Here is a 12,330-nt window from a genome sequence, read left to right on the forward strand (position 1 = left end):
CCAGCATCACATTGTACTAATTGTACTAGTGGTTATTGTGTTCTTCACTGCCATAAACACGCTATATAAAAAATTTTAAGTCAATTTCACTTAAAAATGACTTAAAATTTGCAGCAGTAAAAATTATTAAGCTTATTATAACTTAATTCTTAAGTATACATCTTTTTAATATTCTATATGATGAAATGGGAAGTCTGAATAAAGCACTCCTGCTGCATACCAAAGTTTGATGGTTGTCTTCAAGAAAAAGCACCTGTGCACTTTGAGTTGCAAGCTGAACTACCCACTTTATTCATGAAGCACTCATTTTTTTACTTAAAAGAACAACTAATGGACAAACTATGGATATTCAGACTTGGGTATTTGGCTGACATGTTCTCAAAAAAAAGAATGACGTATGTTTGCCACTTCAAGGAAAAAGCTGACTGTTTGTAATTAATGATAAATTTGAGCTTTCAAGCAAAAATTAGAATTTTGGAAAATTTCTGTCTGTCATCCTTAGCTTGACGGCTTCCTAACACTTAGAGAGTTTTGTTTTGTTTTGTTTTGTTTTATGAGATCAGGGGTGATGTTGATGAATGTGATTTTTTTACATTGCAGAAAGAAATGCATCAACATTTAGAAGTTATAATTCAATGAACCACTATTTTCCAAATGACCAATTATGATGTTCAGACACAGGAGAAAAAAGATCCATTCAAAGTGCATGCAGACCAATAGATGGTAATGTAGCAGAGAACATGTTTGTGGATATGATTTCAGATTCCATATTGCAACTAGCCTTTAAGAAACCACCATTGCCAAACTTTGGTATAATCTCTAAGAAGAATATCCAAAATTATTTGAAAAGACCATTAAAATACTCTTTCCTTTACCAAATTACATAATTGTATAGGGATAGATTTTCCACATATACTTTAACCAAACTAGCACATGGCAATAGACTGAGTACAGAAGCAGACATGAGAATCCAGCTGTCTTATATTAAGCAGACATTAAAAGGGAGTTGCAAAAATAAAAAAACTTAAAAAATGCCACACTTCTCAATCAATTGCTTTGTTTGGGAAAATCTAGTCATTTTTATAAAAATATATTTTGTTAACATGTAATGGATTTGGTAGTTACTTAAATGCATTAATAAATATGTTTAAATTCTCTGTTTTAATTTCTAATATGGTGAATGTCAATAGATATGACCTATTAAATGAAACACTCATTGGGTTCTCAAGGATTTTAAGAGTGTAAAGGGGTCCTGAGACCACAAAGTTTGAGAATCACTGTTAAAGTGAAACCCAATTATGCCACAACACTAGGAAACATCTAGAAAAATGAAAGGAGAAAGCAATGATGAAGGAATCCCTCCTCATCCCCCAGGTAGTAACTGAGAAAATTTAATCTACATGGCAGGTACAGGACAGGAGACTTCTTGGTGGGTGTTAAATTGAAGTCTAGTCTCAACGATGAAAACTTAATCACAGACCCACAGATGGTTCAGTAGACCCCTTGGCCACAGTAAAACTAAAAGGCAACTTATTGAATAAGGCTCAGAGGGAAGCAGATGCTTCTCCTATAGGAATAGAATCCCGCCGACTCATTAGAAGGCTTATTTAAACAACAGTCAGTTACCAGTGAAGTGCAACTTCAAGAAGAGTAAGACAGGGGAGGGGAGATGACTTTCAAGAGACAGAACTATAAAATGTTCAACTTTCCTACTTTCGAAGGGGAACATCATACTTATTCAACAAATATGAACTATTAATATATATACACATATATTATATATATATAATTTCCATTTTATGGTCACTCACAGGAGATTGAGTAGGAAGGGGGGAAAAGGAGAGAAGGAAAGGGAAGGGGAAAGAGATGTAGGGAAAACAAGCAGAGGGGCTGGGGAGAAAGAGATCCAGGGAGGGAGTGAAAGACGCAAATGCAGAGAGGCGGTAAAGGAATCATAAAGCCACACAACCTGCAGGAAGCTGGAAATGAGCAATGCTTGCTTCTTCATTTTACGTGGGAAGAGTCAGGGGCCCAGAGAAGTGAAATGGTTGACTAAGGTCAGAGGTAGGATATTAAGCCAGATTTTTCTGGCTTCTAGGCAGGAAAAATACAATAAGACAAAGGCCAGTGAAGGGAGATGGGTTGGAGAGAGAGTGACATGATGGATGGAAGAGAGATGGGGGGGATGTATACACACCACATGCACACATGCAGTGAACCCTAAAGAAGGTGTTAATCTCATTAAACATGTTTATCATATCCTGACACTGCCACACTCAACTAAAGTTGGGGGACCACTGCACGATGCCCAGTATCACTCAACCCCACAGTGGCCAGGAATTGCCTGGCCATCTTGTTAAAATGCAGGTTCCGATTCAGTAGGTCTGGCGATGGGCCTGGGACTCTGCATCCCTTACAAACCTCTGGGTGATACAGATGTAGCAGGTCCAAGGACCACACCTTGAGCAGGAAGGCCAGGAACCAGTGATGCTCAAAGTGTGGTCCAGGGACAGTAGCATCAACATCACCTGGGAACTTGCTAGAAATGCACATTCTTGGGCCCCACCCGGACCCACTGAATCAGAAACTCTGTGCATAGGGCCAGCAATGTGTGTTTTAAGAAGCCCTCCAGGGGATTCTGGTGCCCGTGATAGTTTGAAACCCTTGCACTAGGCCACAGTGGCTCCCTTTGCTTTGTCACTCAACTAAGCTAAACAGGTGTGGTGTGTCTTTATGTTCAAGTCATGCATTTTTCACCAAGTTGTCTGAATTAGGAATTATCAACATTTTCAGACACTCTTAAGAATTGAGCCATGTCTATGTTCTGGAAAATGTGGCACAGCCTTGAGAGGTGGAGGTCTCAGGGCTCAAACACAATGGGCCATTTAGGAAGGGCTTCCGGAACTCTCCTTTACTGGACTCACCTTGACCTCCTCTCATTGGCTCAGGCTCCATTCATGGGGCTAAACTAAGAGATGATCCCAAAATCAACACTCAGAGATGAAAACAACTGCTTAAATTTTTTCTTAGAGTAAAATACACCCTTTAGCTCATTTCCAGTTGCCGGCTCTGAGCCTGGTTCTGGATCCCTCAGGGAACAGTTAATCCTGGGAGCCTCTGAGTCTGACCCCGTCTGAACGGAAATAATGGGGAGGGACCCTTCAGGCTCAGGAGTAGTCACCTAAGTGCAAGACTCAGCAGACCCTCTGCTTTCCCCAGCCCACTGCAGTCATGAGCTCTGACGCAGAGATGGCTATTTTTGGAGAAGCAGCTCCCTACCTCTGGAAAACAGAGAAGGAGAGAATTGAGGCTCAGAATCTCCAGTTTGATTCTAAGAAAGCCTGTTTTGTGGTGGATGATAAGGAGATGTACGTGAAAGGCAGGATCCAGAGCAGGGAGAATGACAAAGTCACAGTCAAGACCCTCGATGACCAGGTAAGTGTTGACCTCAGGATGTCTTTGATAATATGAGCATTTCCATTTTCCTTTGGAGGGGAATAATCTTTCAGAAATTGCATGCTGGTCAACAGAAATCTGAACATGAAACAAAACTCGTTATCTCTTCTGTAGTGAATTGGCAGGTGAAAATTGCTAGTGCACATGCCTTCACTCCCACCTCTTTATTTGTCTGAGGACTTGGGCTTGGAGAGTTTTTGTGGTGCCTGTTTGGAAGAAAGGGGAAGGTGAGAGTGGAAGAGGTTGGGTTATTTAAGAAAGAGATCAGTGGTGACTGCTTCTGGACGTGGAGTAACTTACAGAGAAAGCGTGGAGGCCCCATATTGTTTTTTTTTTTTAGAAAACCAGTTTATAAACAGACTCTTATACAAAGAAGAAACACATATACAGAGAACCCAAATTGCCAGAAAGGTGGATTCTAATTCTTCTTTCCCACATTGGGAAAACAGAACAGAACAGGAAAAATGATTCCTTCTTGTTCGTAACTGTTTTCCACCTATGCTGTCAGTTTTTCAAGCAGAGTTTCTATTCCTTTGCTGGTGTTTTTGCTTTTTTCCAATGTGGGAATGAGGCTTTTCAGTCCAGCTTTGACTTTGTTTGCAACTTCTTGATCAGAACTCTGGAGAAGACTAGAAAGAATAATGAATGGCACCTCGATTCACACTAGCCCAGGATTTCAGGTTTTTCATACCAACATGCTCTACGAGTGTTTTTGCAAAACAATCTTCTCTTCCATTTTCTTTCATCTTTTCATCTTGCTCTATTAACCACTTCAGAACTAGATGTCCAGCAGGATGCTCAGCAATATGAAGCTCTCCATCCCTGCCACCAGGATGCAGTTCTGTCTCTGCCATGCTGGCGATGGCATTCATGGCAGGCTGAATGTCTCCAATGGCAGATCCCAGAATGGTGGTCACCAGCACACAGGCAGACTTATCTAGCACCATCTCTTGGGCGTGTCCTTGCAGGTAGCTTAACAAGGCAGGGGAAATGGATTCTAAGAGCTCTCGTCGGCGGATTTCTGTGTCTTTCTTGCTGTGTGCATTTCCATCTCCCTTCTGTAGAACATCAATAATTTCTCGAACTGTATGTGCAGGGTCTCTGGGGCTCAGCAAATACAACAGGACTTTCCTTCCATATTTGTCATTTACTATGTTAGACAATGAACTGATAATTTCTGTTACAATGATCTGCTTCACAAGTTTCGTATCATCAATACAATCAAATGCTGCCAGTAAAACCAAATGAGAGTACTGGCCATTAGCCACTTTTTCAACATAAGTTTTCGTTGTTTTCACAATCACTTTCCTGTCCTTTGGCGTGCCATGCCAGAGGCAGTGCATGGCCACTCTGGCGCCATCGTGTGTATGTGCCAGGTATAACACCGCTTCTCGGATGGCTTCAATCATTTCTGATCTTAGTTTTGGGGGTGCATAGGTAAAAAAGTCCAAGAATACTTTATGAACCAAGGAGTGATTAATAACAGCTTCCTTCTGGGCCATTGGAGTCAGAATCTGTTTCATTTCATCCATAATAAGCTCTAGTTTTTCTGGCTGAACCTCTAATACTTTTTCCAAGGTTGGGTGATCTGCAGACTTGTAAAGCTGAAATGTATTCCCATAGAGCTCCTCTGTCAGCATGTTCCTCTGCTCCAAAATGGCTTTGTCATTATAGGCAGACTCCACAATGGACGATGCTTCTGTATGCCGCAGCATCTTCCTCACTTGCCCTCTGAAACTTCTGATGATCTCTGCAATCTGTGGTTTACTTCCATACATAAGAAATTTCTTAACAATATTTCTGGAATATTTGGCTTTACTTAATTCAACCAAATTGTCTCGCAATTCTTCAAAAGCCTCTTTTCTCTGTTCTTCGTTACCATACTGAATGTAACACTGGATGACACGTGTTGAATCATGTGCAAATGCAATTGTTTTAATTTTCCCTTGAATCAACTTCTGTAAATCACTCATCAACTTTACTCTTTTTTCTTTGTCACAGTCTTTTCTTCTTAAGATCTCCCAAATCTGTTTGGCCCGAACAACAATGTCATAGTTGGTTTTATCACTGAGTTGCCTGCTCTGCTTCAGCTCTTTCTTCTTCTTTTTGAAATCATCCCATTTGGGTTTCTTGGCTGTTGATTCATCACTTTTACTGTCTGGCTGGAATTTTCTCTTGTTGAATTTATTTGCTTGTTGGAATTTGTTCTTTGATACTTTATCTCCTTGCTGCTTATTCTTGAACTGCTTCACACCCTTCTTCCCAGGTTTTGTGGCACCTTTCTCAAAGTTCTTAGATGCACTTTTAGGTCCACATTCCTTAGCAACTTCCCTTGGGAATGTCTTTGAAGGAACAGAATCATTATTTTTATGAAATCTGCTTTTTTCTTGTGATGCCTTTGTACCCTTTCCTGTGAATTTTTTTTTCCCTTTGACTTCCATCATAGCAACTCGCACACGTGGGGCCGAAGCACGCGTGGGTTCCGGGTCCACTCCCCATATTGTTTTGTATAGAGAACAGCCATATATGATTCAACTCAATAATTATTGAACACCCACCACATCTAGGTCAAAATGTTAGCCACTTGGCAAATATAAGCAAAACGCAGCACCTGCCTTTCCAAAGTTTACCATTGTTCTGGTTTGCTAGTGCTGCCAGAATGCAAAACACCAGAGATAAATTAGGTTTTCTAAAGGAGATGTATTTGGTTCCACAGTTACAGTTTTAAGGCCATAAAGTGTCCAAGGTAACACATCAACAATCGGGTACCTTCACTGGAGGATGGCCAATGATGTCCGGAAAACCTCTGTTAGCTGGGAAGGCACGTGGCTGGCATCTGCTCCAAGTTCTCATTTCAAAATGGCTTTCTCCCAGGATGTTCTCTATAGGCCGCAGCTCCTCTTCAAAATGTCTCTTTCAGTTGCTCTTGGGGCAGTTGTCCTCTCTTAGCTTCTCTGGTGCAAAAGTCTGCTTTCAACAGCCATCTTCAAATTGTCTCTCATCTGCAGTTACTCTGTCAGCTTCAATGCATTCTTCAGTGTCCCTCTTAGCTGTAGCAAGCTCGCTCCTTCTGTCCGACCTTATATAGTGCTCCAGTAAACTAATCAAGGCCCATGCTGAATGGGCGGGATCACATCTCCATGGAAATTATCCAATTAAAGAGCTCCCCCACAGTTGAGTGATCACATCTCCACAGAAACATCCAATCAAAGAATTACAATCTAATCAACACTAACAGGTCTGCCCACACAAGACTGCATCAAAGATAATGGCATTTAGGGGGGCATAATACATTCAAATTGGTACAACCATCTAGCATAGAAATTAAGATGCATATGACAGATAGGAATTTCAGTGCATAAGCTCAGCCATACATGACCGATCTTTCTCTTATTTCTTATAATTGAACTTAACCTCTGATTCCAGCCCATTTTCAATGGGCTAGGGCAGATTTTTTTTCTTCATTCATCTTGGGGTCCCCCAGGGTTGTGCTAAACTGGAGTCTCACTGCCTCCCTGGAGATCTACTAGGACACCAGACCTGGTCTCTGAAGCTTCAGGGTATACAGACTTTTCTGTCTCCCCTTACAATAAGTTGGGTGTCTCTCTCTAGACTTGAGTGGTGGGGCCCAAGGACCCCACCTCCCAGAGATTCCAACATTCCAACAGCCCTCATAGCAAATGGGGTAAACAGAGGCCACCCACCCTGGGCCTTAGCCACCCTGATGGCCAAAGGACTCTTTACGTGTAATCCATTCCTGACATGCCCAATGGCACACCGACTAGGAGGCCTTAGCCCAGACTTAGGCTGATCAAGGACAGTTATTTAGGGATGATCTCTGGGCATGGAAATGCTCTATAACGTCATCCATGATAATGGGGTAATTGCACCACGATATCTCACTCCTTCCATCACACAAGGAAAAGTGTGGTCCAGGATCTTGGCTCTCCACTTCATCATGTGCTTTTCCTCTTGATATCCAGACAGTCAGTCTGAACAGTGACCAAGTCTTTTCCATGAACCCTCCCAAATTTGACAAGATCAAGGACATGGCCGTGATGACCCACCTGCATGAGCAGCCATGCTGTACAACCTCAAGGAGCGCTACGCAGCCTGGATGATCTACGTGAGTACCCCACTCCCACCCTGACAGTATTTTGTCACCAACTCCAGATACTGTGTTAGCTGAAGCAAATTAAGGACTTCATTAGGAAATGTTGCTACTGCAATATTATCTTCACACCAATCATTTGGTTAGTGTTATAAATGCTGGTGTAATTGAAAATGGACATGTGGAAAGTCACCTCCTGTACAGTGAATTAGTTGGAAAACTGAAGCATTTTGACTTGGGGAGGGGAGGCAGGCAACAAATGAGTGAAACCCCAAGCCTTATGAGAAATCACAGAGTACTTAGTTCCCTCTCCCCTTATGCTTAGAGCACTATTTCCAAGGCAGATTAATGAGGTGACTGCTCATTGAGCAATCCTGGCCTTACCCACCGACCTACTCGGGCCTCTTCTGCGTCACCATCAACCCCTACAAGTGGCTGCCAGTGTACAACCCTGAGGTGGTGGCTGCCTACAGGGGCAAAAAGCGCCAGGAGGCCCCGCCCCACATCTTCTCCATCCCTGAAAACACTTACCAGTTCATGCTGATGGGTGAGTAATTTCTTCAATCCATATTATTTAAAGTAGCTTTGAGCTCATTATTCAAGCCCTTTAACCAGACTGGTTCTTAGTTAATTATTCAAGCCCTCAACCATCTCAGTGGTACAATGACCAAGGTGACCTTGAGAGAGCCAGGTGATTTCAGGATGGAAAGTCAGGGGTACAATACCTCCATGACCAGTCTTGAGGCATGGCAAGGCCAGTGATCTTGGCTGAAGCCACACCAAGTACTGCTTATTTGGGGGAATGTGGAACACAGGGAGATGTCCTGCCCCAATCCCCGAAGAACCCCCCAATATGGACACACTTGGAAGAGAAATCAGAGAAATCAGTAGCCACTTAGGGAATGCAAAGTTGGAGAACTGGGCATAGCAACGTCCCTTCATCTGCCTTCTTTCCCAAACTCAGGCCCCCCTTTCTTTTCCCTACCTTTCCACAATGGCACAGGAAGTAATACTGTCACAACCCAATTTCTAATATCACTTCTGTCTGTGCAACTTCTCCTGACTTGACTTCACAAAGATAAAAGACGTCTTCAGAGTTGAGATCTGAAGATCCTTAAAGCTCATCTAAGAAAATGCTGCCCAAACTTCTGTCATCCCTCTCTCACCGTCATAATCTTTGTCATTTCTGCATACTTAATATTTACCCTAATATTTTTAAAAATGATTAAAGTTACATGAGTTTTAAAGGGAATATTAATGTCACTATTGTAAATGGATGATCAGTGTCACTTTCCACAAGTAGAAAGTGTGCCAGTTTGAATAGATTGTGTCCCCCAAATGCCATTATTTTTGATGTAATCTTGTGTGGGAGACGTTATCAGTGTTGGTTAGATTGTATTTCTTTGAGTGTTTCTTTGGAATGTGCCCCACCCAGCTGTGGGTGATGACTCTGATTGGATAATTTCCATGGAGGTGTTGCTCCGCCCATTCAGGGTGGGTCTAAGTTGATCAGTGGAGCCATGTAAATGAACTGACACAACAGAAGGAACTCAGTGCAGCTGAGAGTGACATTTTGAAGAAGAGCTACAGCCAAGAGGGACACTTTGAAGAAAGCACAGGAGCTGCAGATGAGAAACATTTTGAAGACAGCCGTTGAAAGCAGACTCTTGTTGCGGAGAAGCTGAGAGAGGACAAATATCCCAAGTGCAACTAAGAGTGACATTTTTGAGGAACTGCAGCCTAGAGAGGAACGTCCTGGGAGAAAGCCATTTTGAAACCAGAACTTTGGAGCAGACGCCAGCCACATGCCTTCCCAGCTAACAGAGGTTTTCTGGACACCATTGGCCATCTTCCAGTGAAGGTATCCGATTGCTGATGTGTTACCTTGGACACTTTATGGCCTTAAGACTGTAACTGTGTAACCAAATAAACCCCCTTTTATAAAGGCCAATCAATTTCTGGTGTTTTGCATCCCAGCAGCATTAGCAAACTAGAACAGAAGGTAAAGGTAAAAGAAAAATACAATGACAACCTAGCAGTGAACTTAAATTCTAATTAGAAGCTGTTGCTTACCACAAGCTCTGAGACTGAGATTTGATTTCTTTATTAAACAGGAGACATCTATTATCACAAGTAGGTTTCACACTGTGTGATTTGCTGTTCATCTCCTGAGCTGCCCACGTTACACATCCTACACTTTGGGAATCTGTACAAATTGTCCCAAAAAAGATGAGACAGCCACAATCACACCACTCGTTAATGGCAAAGCTGGAACTAGAGCTCATAGTCTCTGCTCCTTTTCTGTTTGTTTTTTTCTTTAACCAGCCCTAATGTTGACCTGTTTTTATATCCTATTTATTTGTTGTTTGCTTTGTTTTGCCTCTCTCTGCGTTTCTAGATCGAGACAACCAGTCCATCCTCATCATGTGAGTAACCCCATTTACAGCACAATTTGGAAGCCAGTGCCATCCCTTCCACAATTGATCCTGTTTACTTTTAAATCCACAGTGGAGAATCTGGGGCAGGAAAGACTGTGAACACCAAACAGGTCATCCAGTACTTGCAACAGTTGCAGTGACTGGGGAGAAGAAGAAGGAGCAGCAGCCAGGCAAAATGCGGTTGAGTAGCTATGTACACCAGAAGCTTGTTGGAAAAAGTACAACTTAATCAATGCTGGGGGAAACTACATGTATCAGGGCATTGTGCACAACATAAGGTCTTACCTGTAGGTGTTGACAGGGTAAGGCGAGAGACGGTTCCACCTAGTGGATTCAAGTTCTAGCCCCAGCTCCATCAATAACAGCTGTGTGACCTTGAGCAGCTCGCTCTCTGCCTCTGGAGAAGGAATGGGTTAGACCAGTGGTTCTCAGATCCCAGCGTGCATCAGAATAGCCTGGAGGGCTTGTTAACAATGCAGATTGCTGGGCCCCACATACAGAGTTTCTGACTGGGTGGGTCTAGTGAGACCTCATATTCTGCATTTCTAACAAGTTCCCAGAACATGCTGATGATGCTGGTCCAGGGACCCCATTTTGGGCACCACTGGGTTAGCTAGAAGTTTCCAAGCTTCATCTGGAGCCAGAGGATGAGCAGTCATGGGGGAAGAGTGGGGAGGGTGCGAGCCCTGCTTTCCATAGTGCACTTCTGAGTAATAATGCTCATCAATCGTTTTTGCTACTTAAAAAGAGTTAGAGGAGAACTTGATCTAAGATGGCGGCATAGAGAGGAGTGGAACAACTGAAAAAAACAAAAAACAACTAGTAAATAAGCTGGCATAACTGTGGGGGGACAAAGGTGACCGTCTACTCATCATACACCAACCTGAATTGGGAGGAATGCCCAAGATCACAGCATAAAATCTGTAAGTAAAAACTGTGGATCCGGACCTCCAGAAGATGGCAGTTAGGAGAGACAGGGCAAAAAAACAGCACCGTGAAAAATACTAGATAAAAGCCAGAAAGTCACCCAGAACATCAGTTCCAGCTATGCACCAGCTGGACAAGGTCTGCTAAATCCACAGGGACCATGCACTTGGTGAAACCGGGAGTCTGCGTTCTGAAGCCAGTGAGTAAGCCGCTGAATATCCGGCAACCACACTGTGGTGTGGGGCATGGGTTGGCGTTTGGAGTCAGACTAGTTCTTTTTTAAAAACCAAAAGCAGCTGCAGATACAGCAGCGAGAACCGCACAGGGAAGTGCGGCAGGAACGGTGTCTCCACAACCTGTGAGTACGCCTCAGTATCTGGCGTGGACGATAGCCTTTCACGCACCCACTGCTAATTGTCTCGGCGCGAGGCAGGCTGAGGTTAGCCAAAAGGGGAAAAAAAACCCACGCCCCTTATAGCCATCTTCCCAGCGGGCTAGGAACATTCCTGCCTGGCACTGGCGCCACAGCCCAGAGCTGCACCAAAAAACCCAATGCCATGGGAAGTGTTTCCAGCAATGCGTGCACATGCTACAATACCTGGCGTGGACAATAGCCTTTCACAAACTTGCAGCTAATTGTCCTGGAGCTAGGAAGGCAGAGCAGTGCAAAAAGGGGGAAATTAACACACCCCATTCAGCCATCCTTTCAGCAGGCTGTGAACGTCCCTATGTGGCCCGGCAGCCCAGAACTTCCCTTGAGGGTCAGCGTGCACTTGTGACATAGCACAGCCTTCCCTCAGCAGAAGCTCTAGAAGGGCACAGCTTGGAAGAGGGACCCACTCAGAAATCCCAGGGACCATACCCAGTACCAAGGACTTGTGGGTCAACAGCAGACACAATCTGTGGCGAGACCGAACTGAAGGTTTAGACTCTTGGAACAGCCTTAAATCTCCAGGAACACCTGGGAGGTTTGATTGTTAAAGCTGCCCTCACTCTCTAACCACTAAGACACACACCCCACATTCAGGGCGGACAGCACCAACTACACACACAAAACTGGTGCACCAATTGGACCCCACAAGAATCAGACCCCCACACACCACAAAGACAAAGTTGGGGAGGACTGGCTTGAGGGGAATAGAGGGCTCACAGATGCCACCTGCTGGTTAGTTAGGGCATGGGTTTTTTTCCCCTTTTGGCTAACCTCTGCCTGCCACCAAACTGTAGATCTGACAAATGAGAGAGAAGTCTTTGAATTAGCATACATATCCTAAAAGAACCCTATCAAGTTAAGCAAATGCCAAGAGGCCAAAAACAATAGAAAATTTTAAAGCATATGAAAAAACCAGATGATATGGATAACCCAAACTCAAACACCCAAATCAAAAAATCAGAGGT

General features: G+C 43.4%; 2 protein-coding genes across 2 annotated transcripts in view; one reads left to right on the top strand and one right to left on the bottom strand.

Moving 5' to 3' along the window:
• Positions 1-3,231: 3,231 nt before the first annotated feature.
• LOC119514596 (myosin-13-like) overlaps positions 3,232-12,330 on the top strand; it is a 44,780-nt gene continuing 35,681 nt past the window's right edge. Inside the window, 7 exon segments of the mRNA XM_037810428.1 lie at positions 3,232-3,435; positions 7,440-7,530; positions 7,533-7,582; positions 7,937-8,114; positions 9,966-9,993; positions 10,076-10,125; positions 10,128-10,198. Of these exon segments, the coding sequence (XP_037666356.1) occupies positions 3,232-3,435; positions 7,440-7,530; positions 7,533-7,582; positions 7,937-8,114; positions 9,966-9,993; positions 10,076-10,125; positions 10,128-10,198 (672 nt within the window).
• On the bottom strand, positions 3,791-5,908 carry LOC119513126 (pumilio homolog 3-like). Its single transcript, XM_037808034.1, is given in 2 exon segments — positions 3,791-4,099; positions 4,101-5,908. Coding segments are annotated over 2 exon segments (1,947 nt in total). The 5' UTR covers positions 5,901-5,908; the 3' UTR covers positions 3,791-3,952.

The sequence above is a fragment of the Choloepus didactylus genome, chromosome 18, assembly GCF_015220235.1.
Source record: "Choloepus didactylus isolate mChoDid1 chromosome 18, mChoDid1.pri, whole genome shotgun sequence".
NCBI lineage: Eukaryota > Metazoa > Chordata > Mammalia > Pilosa > Megalonychidae > Choloepus > Choloepus didactylus.